Source organism: Hemiscyllium ocellatum, chromosome 19, assembly GCF_020745735.1.
Source record: "Hemiscyllium ocellatum isolate sHemOce1 chromosome 19, sHemOce1.pat.X.cur, whole genome shotgun sequence".
Classification (NCBI taxonomy): Eukaryota; Metazoa; Chordata; class Chondrichthyes; order Orectolobiformes; family Hemiscylliidae; genus Hemiscyllium; species Hemiscyllium ocellatum.
This window is the reverse complement of record NC_083419.1, coordinates 14,988,487-15,002,152: the sequence shown is the minus strand read 5'-3', so window position 1 is coordinate 15,002,152 and position 13,666 is coordinate 14,988,487. Positions and strand designations below refer to the sequence as shown.

At 43.7% G+C, this 13,666-nt stretch overlaps 1 protein-coding gene across 2 annotated transcripts in view; it reads left to right on the top strand.

Moving 5' to 3' along the window:
- The window catches only part of LOC132824634 (epiphycan-like), a 48,270-nt gene that overhangs the window by 18,066 nt on the left and 16,538 nt on the right, over positions 1–13,666 (top strand). For both annotated transcript variants that reach the window (XM_060839253.1, XM_060839254.1), the window contains exon 3: positions 10,748–10,895. In XM_060839253.1, coding sequence (XP_060695236.1) covers positions 10,748–10,895 — 148 coding nt within the window. The remainder of the gene's footprint in view (positions 1–10,747; positions 10,896–13,666) is intronic.

Sequence of the window (13,666 nt, the reverse complement as noted above, 5' to 3'; positions counted from 1 at the left end):
ACCACTTCCTTCCTCACTATCCACAACTCCACCGACTTTTGTGTCATCCGCAAACTTGCTTACCCAGCTTTCAAGTCCTTCCTCTAGATCATTTATAAAGATAACAAAAAGCAATGGTCCCAAAACAGATCCTTGTGGTACACCGCTAGTAACTGCGCTCCAAGATGAACATAATCCATCAACTACTACCCTCTGTCTCCTTCCAGCCAGCCAATTCCTAATCCAAACCTCTAATGTATCCTCAATGCCATACCTCCGTAGTTTTAGCATTAGCCTACCATGGGGAACCTTATCGAACGCCTTACTAAAATCCATATACACAACATCTACTGCTTTACCCTCGTCCACTTCCTTAGTCACCTTCTCAAAGAACTCAATAAGGTTTGTGAGGCACGACCTGCCCTTCACAAAACCATGCTGGCTATCCCTGATCACGTTATTCCTACCCAGATGTTCATAAATCTTATCCCTTACCATTCTCTCTAAGACTTTGCCCACCACTGAAGTCAGACTCACTGGCCTATAGTTACTAGGGCTATCCCTACTCCCTTTCTTGAACAATGGGACCACATTCGCTATCCTCCAGTCCTCTGGTACTATTCCCGTTGACAATGACGACATAAAAATCCAGGCCAATGGCTCTGCTATCTCCTCCCTAGCTTCCCATAGGATCCTGGGGTAAATGCCATCAGGCCCAGGAGACTTATCTATATTCATCCTTTCCAATATTCCCAAAACCTCTTCCCTGCATATTTCCAGGGCATCCATTCTAATTATTTGTGATTCCATATTCACATCAGCAACAGTGTCCTGTTCCTGAGTGAATACTGATGAAAAGTACTGATTTAATGTCTCTCCAATCTCCTCCGCCTCCACACACAACTTCCCACTACTATCCTTGACTGGACCGATACCTACCCTAGTCATCCTTTTATTCTTGACATACCTATAGAAAGCCTTTGGGTTTTCCCTAATCCTACCAGCTAAAGACTTTTCATGTCCCCTTCTCGCTTTTCTTAGCTCCCTCTTTAGCTCCTTCCTGGCTACCTTATAACTCTCAATCGCCCCTACTGAACCTTCACGCCTCATCTTTACATATGCCGCCTTCTTCCCTTTCACAAGGGACTCCAATTCCTTACTAAACCACGGCTGCCTCACAAGGCCCTTTACACCATGCCTGACCGGTACATACCTATCGAGGACACGCAGTAGCTGCTCCTTGAACAATCCCCACATCTCATTAGTGTTCTTCTCTTGAAGCCTGTTTTTCCAATCCACACATCCTAAGTCATGCCTCACTGCATCATAATTTCCCTGCCCCCAGCTATAACTCTTGCCCTGCGGCGCACGATTATCCCTCTCCATCACTAAAGTAAAAGTCACCGAGTTGTGGTCACTGTCCCCGAAGTGCTCACCTACCTCCAAGTCTAACACCTGGCCTGGTTCATTACCTAGAACCAAATCCAATATAGCCTCCCCTCTTGTTGGCCTGTCGACATATTGTGTCAGGAAACCCTCCTGCACACATTGTACAAACACCGACCCATCTAATGAACTCGAGCTATAGCTCTCCCAGTCAATATCTGGGAAGTTAAAGTCCCCCATAACAACTACCCTGCTACCTTCACTCTTTTCCCGAATCATCCTCGCAATATTATCCTCTACTTCTCTAGGACTATTAGGAGGCCTGTAGAAAACACCTAACAGGGTGACCTCACCTTTCCTATTTCTAACCTCAGCCCAAACTACCTCAGATGGCAAGTCCTCTTCCATCGTCCATTCCACTGCTGTGATATTATCTTTGACAAGTAATGCCACGCCTCCCCCTTTTTTACCCCCATGTCTGATCCTACTAAAACATTTGAACCCTGGAACGTGCAACAGCCATTCTTGTCCCTGTTCTACCCACGTCTCTGTAATGGCCACAACATCGAAGTCCCAGGTACCAACCCACGCTGCAAGTTCACCTACCTTATTCCTTATACTTCTGGCATTGAAGTATACACACTTCAATCCACCCTTCTGGTTACAGGCACCCTCCTTCGAGATCACTGCATTATTCCTAACCTCCCTACACTCAAGGTCCTGTACCCTAAAGCTACAGTCCTGGTTCCCATGCCCCCACGGAGTTAGTTTAAACCCTCCCAAAGAGCACTAGCAAACCTCCCCCCAAGGATACTGGTGCCCCTCAGGTTCAGGTGTAGCCCATCCTTTTTATAGAGGTCCCACCTTCCCCAGAAAGGACCCCAGTTGTCCAGAAACCGGAATCCCTCCCTCCTGCACCATCCCTGTAGCCACGCATTTAACTGCTCTCTCTCCCTATTCCTCGACTCTCTATCACGTGGCACGGGTAACAAACCAGAGACTACAACTCTGTTTGTTCTAACTCTGAGCTTCCAACCTAGCTCCCTGAAAGCCTGTCTGACATCCTCACCCTTCTTCCTACCTATATCGTTGGTGCCAACATGGACCACGATCTGGGGCTGCTCCCCCTCCCCCTTAAGGACCCGGAAAACACGATCAGCGACATCACGTACCCTTGCACCTGGGAGGCAACATACCAAACGTGAGTCCCTGTCGCCCCCACAAAACCGTCTGTCTGTACCCCTCACTATCGAGTCCCCAAGAACTATTGCTCTACCTTTCTCCACCCTACCCTTCTGAGCAACGGGGCCAGGCTCCGTGCCAGAGGCCTGAACCTCGTTGCTTGCCCCTGGTAAGTCATCCCCCCCACAAGTATCCAAAACGGTATACTTGTTCTTGAGGGGAATGACCGCAGGGGGTCCCTGCACTGGCTTCCTCCTCCCACTCCCCCTCACTGTCACCCATCTATCTTGAACTTTCGGAGTAACTACTTGCCTAAAGCTCCGATCTATGACCTCCTCTGCCTCCCGAATGATCCGCAGTTATTTGGAAGTTATTGGGCTAGTGTAGGTTAGGTAGGATTCGGTCGGCGCGTTTAAATAAGGGGAGGAAAAAAACCTTACCCAAGTAACCTAGCGCGCCTTCCGGGTCTGCTACCGCTTTTTTTGAAAGAAAACTTTAAAATTTTAACTATTAAATAAACGACCAAACTTACCCACCAGCCGTCGCGAAGTCTTCCGAGAGACTGAGGCCTAAAACTCGGAGCGCGCGTTTAAATAAGGGGAGGAAAAAAACCTTACCCAAGTAACCTAGCGCGCCTTCCGGGTCTGCTACCGCTTTTTTTGAAAGAAAACTTTAAATTTTTAACTATTAAATAAACGACCAAACTTACCCACCAGCTGTCGCGAAGTCTTCCGAGGTTGATGAATGTCATTCACTGCTACCAATTCTTTGTCTTTTCTTTGTCCTGAGCCTATTACTAATAGCCTGGGGATTGGTTAGCATGGTTGACTAGATGGCTGGTTTGCAACATAGTGTGGCACCAACAGTGTGGGTTAAATTTCTGCATCAACCGAAGTTACCAAGAAGCATTCTCAATCTTTCCCCTTGTATGAGACATGGTGACCCACAGATGAAACTTACCATCAGTTATCCCTCTCCAATGCGAGTGTAGCCCTATTGTCCAGTAGGAATGTGATGATTTTTATTAGTGGTAGAGGATATATCCCTGCAGAGGTCTGTACTTAAATAACTAGCAGGATTATTGCATGATAGCAATAAGTTTAACTACATTTGGTCATGTATTGTTGCTCAGGCCTTATCAAACTGATACAGATACATCTGCTCTCTCTCTCTGAAAGCTGAGTATAACTTATTAGATTAGATTACTTACAGTGTGGAAACAGGCCCAACAAGTCCACATCGACCTGCTGAAGCGCAACCCACCCATACATTTACCCCTTCACCTAACACTACAGGCAATTTAGCATGGCCAATTCACCTGACCTGCACATCTTTGGACTGCGGGAGGAAACCGGAGCACCCGGAGGAAACCCACGCAGACACGGGGAGAATGTGCAAACTCCACACAGTCGCCTGAGGCGGGAATTGAACCCGGGTCTCTGGCGCTGTGAGGCAGCAGTGCTAACCACTGTGCCACCGTGCCACCCACATAACTGTTTATCTCCACCCACAGACTGTGTGAAATCATTAGAATGGATAGAGTTAATGCAACATGAACATCAACCCTTTCAGTATCACTCTATTCTACAACTGTCATAGGCATTTTACGTGTAATTCGGTCTCCTTCCTATCAGAAGGATGTTGTGAAACTTGAAAGGGTTCAGAAAAGATTTATAAGGATGTTCTTAGGTTTGAAGGATTTGAGCTATTGAGAAAGGTTGATTATGCTGTTTGGCATGGAGGGGTTGGACCAAAGGGTTTGTTTCCACACTGTACATCTCTATGACACTATGACTATGTTACAGCTGTTTTCCCTGTAGCATCGGAGGCTGAGGGGTGACCTTACAGAGGTTTATAAAATCATGAGGGGCATGGTTAGGAGAAATAGACAAGGTATTTTCCCTGCGGTGGGGGAGTCCAGAACTAGAGGGCATAGGTTTAGGGTGAGAGGGGAAAGATATAAAAGGGATCTAAGGGGAAACTTTTTCACGCAGAAGGTGGTGCATGTCTGGAATAAGCTGCCAGAGAAAGTGGTGGAGGCTGGTACTATTACAGCAATTAAAGGATGGGTATATAAATAGGAAGGGCTTTAGAGGGATATGGACCAAGTGTAGGCAAATGAGACTAGATTAGGTTAGGATATCTGGTCAGCATAGATGAGTTAGACTGAAGTGTTTGTTTCTGTGCTGTACATCTCCATGTCTCTAAGTCAGAAGTGGCCTGCATAGAAAATTTGTCTTTTGCACAGGCTCTTTTTAGCAATGAATGAAATAACCAAAATGTAATTCAAAATTAAATACCAACAAAATGTTTTACTGAAAATATTTAACAAAAGCAATGTGCACTTTAGTATGACTGTGATAAATCATGACTTCAACTGCAGTTCATGCTATAATTCATACATCATACCTCAACTAAACTCTGTCTACTTATCCAATTTTATCCACTAATTAAGAAATGTGAAAGCAATACTATTAGCAGCTAGCTATGATTCGTTAAGTTCCTGTCCAAACACCTATCAGATCAGATTTCATATCGGCACTTGCAGAGGAATCTTGATGTAGCTGCCATTTTGGTTGGAGGTTATTAGCTCATATAACCTAATTAATGCTTTTTTTCTGGTGAAATTAGATTAAAATCCTCAAAAGAATCACATTAAAACTGGTCAAAACATGAAGAATTTTACAGCCCAGGAAGATGTCATGCAAAACACTGTCCATTGATGTCTTGAGTGCATGTTCCTAATATAGGAAACAGAGTCGTGCCATTATTATGCTCACAGTGATCCATCTGCACATTCATAGTTACACCCATTACCAAAGTTCTCTCCAAGCATGAGACTGAGCAGCCACTCAGAGGATATGTGCGTGCTGCTCAGAGTTCAAATGCATTGAGACCGATTCAGGAAGTTGCTGCCTTGCCTAGACCTCAGAGTTCCAAGCAGCAGCATGGAAAATGAAGGGTGGAGGTGGCGGGGGGTGGGATGTGTGTGTTTTTAAACATGTATTCCTTACTCTGTTCACTGAAATGTAACAATGAGAGAACGAGTGACTGGAAAAGTCAATTTTTAACAGCTATCACACTCAAATAGTAGCAAACAAGGCTGGGCAGGGTTTGCTATGTCTGATGTGTGATACCAGAGAGAATGAATGGTTTCAAGAAGTGAGGTTTATGGCATCAGAAAAATTATTAAATTTACTCCAAGAGTTCTAAAACCATTCCTTCTGAATGTACTTGCCTTTCCCTGGCCCTGATTAATAGTTTGCTGTAGGTGAGTTTAAAAGCAATGTTTTGACTGCATACATTCCCACACAGTGTTTCACTTCACTGTGATGTTATCCAGTAAAATAACCTCTTAAACTCAGACTGGAGAATTAAATTGGTTGAAAAATGGCATGGGATTATCAACTTGGCATGTCTGACTAAAGATGGTCACAAATGATTCAAATTTGTCTTTGTACTGATGTGCTGGGTGCTGACCCCACCCCTCATCATTAGAGTTGGGAATATTTGTGGGGTCTCCTTGATCCTCCAGTTAGCTGCTTAATTATCCATTACAATTTGCAAGTGGATGTGGCAGAACTGCAGAGCCTGGATCTATCTATTGATTGGGGATTGATTATCTCTGTCTTTCATATGCTGATTCTGTTGTTTATAATTGGCAGTTCAGTGTTTTAGTTTCATCAGACTACTGCCTCATTTTTCTTTTAAACGTGGCCAGTGCTATTGCTGGCGTGCCCTCCTGTGTTCTTCATGATTGAAGTATTTCAAATTTTAAAAGAATTAATTAGGATAGATTCAGTAAACTATTTCCTCTTGTAGGGAAACCTAGCACAAAAGGACAAAATCTTCAAGTTAGAGTTAGGCCATTCACTATTTTTCTCACAAATATCATTAAATACTTGGAATTGCTTCCCAAGGACAATCTGAACTTTCAAGACTGAATCTGATTGAATTTTCTTTGGCAAAGATATCCAGAGAAATTGAGTAAAGTTGTGAATGGAGCTCAGATGCAAATCAGCCTTGATTCTAATTGAATGAGAGAGGTTTGATGAGACTAAATGATTTCTATCAGGTGGCAATGTCTTAAAATTCAATGTGACAGTCTACCAATGATGCGTACATATGGTTAAATTTAATCTTTATGGAAAGATTTGCACATTAAGAAATATTTTAATGCATGTTCTGAGATTTAACCTTTTTAGCCTCTGTAATGTTCCAAAAATTATGTAAGTGTTGGTTCTACAGCACAGCAGAGCAGCTCCAAACCTTGGCTGGGAAATGAATCATAATGAAAATTGTATCTCTGCATTAGTCAGATCTGCTTGATAACCAAATAGTTTTCTCAGTATTCATTGTCTGGTCTCATTCATTATCAAATGGGTATGATCATCAGAGAGCTGTTGGTCCTCTTGGAGCTACACATGGACAAACTAAGTCAGCAAATTTAGGAAATGAGTTTAGAAAATAAGGTGGGGGCAGCAATTGTTGCAGTTCACATAATAGACAAGAAGCACTTCAATGCTCCTGGTTCCAATAGATATTGAGAATTGAAGGGCAGAGACTGTTACCCATCTAAAAATTCCATTGTCATCTCTGGCATCCACATCCAAATGTCAGGATAGTGCACTCGAGCCAGATGACTAACCCTTTTCACCTAGGAAATTGTCCCTTCTACACATTTTTTGAAAATTAGATAATGGGAGGTGAGCATCACAAGCTAGACTGGGATATGAGAGTATGAAACAGACTGGTAAGTTTGAGGAGATACTTGTTAGGAAGGAAGATGTGTTGGGCATTTTGAAAAACTTGAGGATAGACAAGTCCCCCGGGCCTGGCGGGATATATCCTAGGATTATGTGGGAAGCAAGAGGAGAAATTGCAGAGCCGTTGGCAATGATCTTTTCGTCTTCACTGTCAATGGGGGTGGTACCAGGGGACTGGAGAGTGACGAATGTTGTGCCCCTGTTCAAAAAAGGGAATAGGGATAACCCCGGGAATTACAGGCCAGTTAGTCTTACTGCGGTGGTAGGCAAAGTAATGGAAAGAGTACTGAGAGATAGGATTTATGAGTATCTGGAAAGACACTGCTTGAGTGGGGACAGCCAGCACGGATTTGTGAGGGGTAGGTCTTGCCTTACAAGTCTTATTGAATTCTTTGAGGAGGTGACCAAGCATGTGGATGAGGGTAGAACAGTGGATGTAGTGTACATGGATTTTAGTAAGGCATTTGATAAGGTTCCCCATGGTAGGCTTATGCAGAATGTCAGGAGGCATGGGATAGTGGGAAATTTGGCCAGTTGGATAAAGAACTGGCTAACCAGTCGAAGTCAGAGAGTGGTGGTAGATAGTAAATATTCAGCCTGGAGCCCAGTTACAAGTGGAGTTCCGCAGGGATCAGTTCTGGGTCCTCTGCTGTTTGTAATGTTAATTAATAACTTGGAAGAGGGAGTCGAAGGGTGGGTCAGTAAATTTGCAGATGATACGAAGATTGGTGGAGTTTTGGACAGTGAGGAGGGCTGTTGTCGGCTGCAAAAGGACTTAGAAATGATGCAGAGCTGGGCTGAGGAGTGGCAGATGGAGTTCAGCCCTGTCAAGTGTGAGGTTGTCCATTTTAGAAGGACAAATAAGAATGCGGAATACAGGATTAACGGTAGGGTTCTCAGTAAGGTGGAGGAGCCGAGGGATCTCGGTGTCTATGTTCATAGCTCTTTGAAAGTTGCCACTCAGGTGGATAGAGCTTGTAAGAAGGCCTATGGTGTATTAGCATTCATTACCAGAGGGATTGAATTCAAGAGTTGTGAGGTGATGTTGCAGCTGTACAGGACTTTGGTAAGGCCACATTTGGAGTACTGTGTGCAGTTCTGGTCACCTCATTTTAGGAAAGATGTGGAAGCTTTGGAGAGGGTGCAGAGGAGATTTACCAGGATGTTGCCTGGAATGGAGAATAGGTCGTACGAGGATAGATTGAGAGTGCTAGGCCTTTTCTCATTGGAACGGTGAAGGATGAGGGGTGACTTGATAGAGGTTTATAAGATGATCAGGGGAATAGATAGAGTAGACAGTCAGAGACATTTTCCCCGGGTACAACAGAGTGTTACAAGGGGACATAAATTTAAGGTGAAGGGTGGAAGGTAGAGGGAAGATGTCAGGAGTAGGTTCTTTACCCAGAGAGTGGTGGGGGCATGGAATGCGCTGCCTGTGGGAGTGGCAGAGTCAGAATCATTGGTGACTTTTAAGCAGCAATTGGATAGGTACATGGATAGGTGCTCAAGCTAGGACAAATGTTTGGCACAACATCGTGGGCCGAAGGGCCTGTTCTGTGCTGTATTGTTCTATGTTCTATGTTACCCATCTTGAGAAGTGTTGGTGAGCTGCCATTTTTAATCTTTGTAGTTCATGAGGAAATGTAGGTGTACCCACAGTGTTTAGATTAGAGTGGTGCTGGAAAAGCAAGCAGGTCAGGCAGCATCTGAGGAGCAGAAAAATTGACGTTTCAGGCAAAAGCCCTTTATCAGGAATAGAGGCAGGGTGCCTACAGATAAATGAGAGGGGTTAGGGGTGGCTGAAAGTAGCATCGAGTACAATGGGTGAATGGGGGTGGGGATGGAGGTGATAGGTCAGAGAAGAGGGAGGGGGAAGGTAGCAAAGAGTACAATGGGTGAATGGGGGTGGGGATGAAGGTGATAGGTCAGAGAGGAGGGTGGAGTGGATAGGTGGAAAGGATGATAGGCAGGTCGGGCAGGTCATGAGGGCGGGACTGAGCTGGAAGGCTGGAACTGGAGTGATGTGGGGAAAGGGAAAATGAGGAAACTGGTGAAATCCACATTGATGCCATGGGGTTGAAATGTTATTGGTGGATGTGCAGGTGAAACTTTGATGGATGTGGAAGGCTTTGGGGCCTAGGATGGAGGTGAGGGAGGACACCAATATCACTTATTGTATCCGTTGCTCCCGATGCAGTCTCCTCTACACTGGGGAGACTGGACGCCTCCTACCAGAGCACTTTAGAGAACATCTCCAGGACACCCACACCAATCAATCCATGGCCCTATGGCCCAACATTTCAACTCCCCCTCCCACTCTGCCGAGGACATGCAGGTCCTGGGCCTCCCCCACCACCGTTCCCTCACCACCCCATGCCTGGAAGTAAAACGTCTCATCTTCCGCCTCGAAACACTTCAACCTCAGGGCATCATTGTGGATTTCACCAGTTTCCTCGTTTCCCCTTCCCCGACCTCACCCCAGCTCCAGCCTTCCATCTCAGCACTGCCCTCATGACCTGTCCTACCTGCCTATCTTCCTTTCCACCTATCCACTCCACCCTCCTTTCTGACCTATCACCTTCATCCCCACCCCCATTCACCCATTGTACTCTTTGCTAGTTTCTCCCTACCCCCCTCTCATTTATCTCTCCACTCTTCAGGCACCCTGCCTGTATTCCTGATGAAGGGCTTTTGCCCGAAACGTCGATTTTCCAGCTCCTCTGATGCTGCCTGACCTGCTGTGCTTTTTCAGCAATACTCTAATCTAGACTCTGGTTTCCAGCATCTGCAGTCCTTATTTGTACCCACAGTGTTGTTAGGTTATTGCTATTACAATGAGGACCAATAAAGAGAGTTCTAAGTATTTGAACAAGTTGCATTGGAAATTGAATTACAATAGATTTAATTTTTGTTCTGGTCTGCCTATAAACAAAGGTCCACTTTGAAGTGATATTTTTCAAATGCATTTTGTTATATTCATAAATTTAATATTTAAGGTCTACCAAAAGATGTTACTACAACAATTTCTGGAAATGACAATATCTGATGAAAAGGTATAAAAATACATAGAAAATAAGAGAAAAATTTGCACATTTTCCCAAGAATATTGTCCAATCGTTAATGCTTAAATAGAATTTTGGCACATTGGCCAGTATGATAGATATTCACTTATTTCGTTAGCTGTAAAGCACTTTCTAATGTGCGGCAGCTGTCAGAAGTGTTACTCAAATATTTGTCTGTCAAATTTTCAAACTTTTCAAACCAAGAAGGACATCAGCCTTCTGTGCCCTCATGTGGTAGGAGACAGCATACAGACTAACTCAACATTGCCTCAGTTGTAACTACATAAATATATATAAACATAAAAATCTAGCCTAACATGAAATGTCCTTTATTAAAAAGAAAACTGATGGATCGTAACTTTTTGGTCCTAGATCGAGAGCGGCAGTCCAACACCTCCTAGGAGCAGTCAGCTTGTTACCTATGACAGTGACTATGAGGAAGAAGAATATGTTCCCCATGAACCTTTGGATCCTGGTGCTCCCAGTGTACCGGGTCTCCTTGGCCCTGAGTCGAAAGAAGGTTTGTAGCAGGAGCAGTGTGAGATTCTATTCAGAATCTAGGTCTGTTTGCACTGAATGGAATTTTGGATGATGGCCACAATTTACATTCTCAGTATTTTACTAATGTGTAAATATATAAAATCATTTCAAACCAGTATAGTTTATAATAATTCTTTTGCTTCTCGAGTCATGATTTCTGAATGATGGTTTTATTTACAAAAAATGACAAGGGCCCTTTTGTAGTTTGCCTTTCATTGTAATTTTGGTGGCTCAAAAATTTCTCTGTGTGCTCCACCACAGCACGTAACTTCCTGCTGTCTATGGTTTGACCACAACAGACAAAAAGTATTCAATAGAGTTTAAATTCAATCAAAAATTCTATATCTTGTGTACATTTCTGCCATTGCGTGTCATTGCAAATGAAATTCAAACCTAACATCCACATTGCATTCAGAATTAATCCTTGGAGATTTACATTCCTTGAGCCTGCAATACAAATGTTTTAAAGGGGAGATCAGTATGAAAATCTGTTCCAATTATGAAATGAAATCATTGATATTCTCCGGGACATCCAGATTTCCATTGTTTTGTTTAAACAAATTAATGTGACAAAATGTAAAATACATAAAATTGTGTTTATGTTACCCAAATTAATAATCCAGTGGCTCTGATTGCCTTGAAGGCTTGGTCAATCTAAAATAGGCACATAGGAAAATGGATCAGAAGGAGCTATATGGTCCCTTGATCCTGTTCAGCCATTCAGCGAGATATGACTGATCTTCCACCTCAACATAAATTTACTGCATATCACATATCCCTCCATGCCTTTAATATCTGGAATCTGGAATAAACTCTGTCCTGAAAATACTCAATGACTGAGCCTTCACTGTGCTGTGGGTAGAAAATTACAAAGATTGACCCAGCAATTACAGACCAGTCAGTCTCATGTCTGTCGTCTACAAGGTGTTAGAATCTGAGGGATAGTATTTATGACCATCTGGAAGAGCATGGCTTGATTAAAGGCAGTCAGCATGGCTTTGTGAGGGGCAGGTCATGCCTCACAAATCTTACTGAGTTCTTTGAGGATGTTACTAGACAAATTGATCAGGGTTGAGCAGTGGATGCAGTGTATATGGACTTCAGTAAGGCATTTTATAAGGTTCCCCATGGTAGGCTCGTTCAGAAGGTCAGGAGGAATGGGATACAGGGAAATTTAGCTGGCTGGATACAGAATTGGCTGGTTGATAGAAGACAGCAAAAGTTAGTGGAAGGAAAATATTCTGCCGGGAAGTCAGTGGTGAGTGATGTTCCACAGGGCTCTGTGCTTGGACTTCTACTCTTTGTAATTTTTATTAATGACTTGGATGAGGATATTGAAGGATGAGTTAGCAAGTTTGCAGACGACACAAAGGTTGGAGGTGTCGTTGACAGTATAGAGGACTGTTGTAGGCTGCAACGTGATATTGACAGGATGCAGAGATGGGCTGAGAGGTGGCAGATGGAGTTCAACCTGCATAAATGTGAAGTGATGCATTTTGGAAGGTCGAACTTGAAAGCTAAGTACAGGACACAGGAGTACAGGATTCCTGAAGAAGGGCTCATGCCCGAAATGTCGATTCTCCTGCTCCTTGGATACTGCCTGACCTGCTGCGCTTTTCCAGCAACACATTTTCAGTTCAGGGTTAAAGACAAGATTCTTGGTGGTGTGGAGGAACAGCGGGATCTTGCTGTGCAGGTACACAGATCCCTTAAAATTGCCACCCAGGTGGACAGGGTTGTTAAGAAAACATATGGTGTTTTGGCTTTCATTAACAGGGGGATTGAGTTTAAGAGCAGTGAGATCTTGTTGCAGCTCTATAAAACTTTGGTTAGACTGCACTTGGAATACTGTGTCCAGTTCTGGTCACCCTATTATAGGAAAGATGTGGATGCTTTGGAGAGGGTTCAGAGGAGGTTTACCAGGATGCTGCGTGGAATGGAGGGCTCATCTTACGAAGAGAGGTTGACTGAGCTTGGACTTTTTTCATTGGAAAAAAAGGGAAGAGAGTGGACCTAATTGAGGTGTACAAGATAATGAGAGGCATAGATAGAGTTGATAGCCATAGACCTTTTTTCCACGGCAGATGTTGTTAACACGAGGGGTCATAGTTTTAGTCTCCGCATTCAAATCATTGGTGGAAAGTACAGAGGGGATATCAGAGGCGGGTTCTTTATGCAGAGAGTTTTGAGAGCATGGAATGAGTTGCCAGCAGCAGTTGTGGAAGCGAGGTCATTGGGGATATTTATGAGACTGCTGTACATGCATATGGCCACAGAAATTTGAGGGTTCGTACATTAGATTTACCTTACATGGGGATCAATGGTCAGCACAACATCGTGGGCTGAAGGGCCTGTTCTATGTTCTATCACTTGAGTAAACAAATTCCTCCTTATCTCAGTTCTAAATGGTATACCTCATTCTAAGACTGTGTACCTGAGATCTGGAACATCCTCCAATTAGTGGAAACATTTTTCCCATATCTACTGTTGTCTACCATGTGTAAAGACTTTGCAAGTTTCAATGAGATCACCACCTCTCATTGTTCTAAACTCCAAAGAATACAGGCCCAGTCTCCTTTACCTCTCCTCATAGGGCAATTCATCCATTCCAGGATTCAGTCTGATAAACCTCTGCTATACTCCCTCAATGGCAAATGCATGCATCCTCAGGTAAGGAGACTAAAACTGTACACAATTCTTCTGGTCTGATCCCACCAAAGATCAATACAATTGCAGCAAGACTTCTTTATT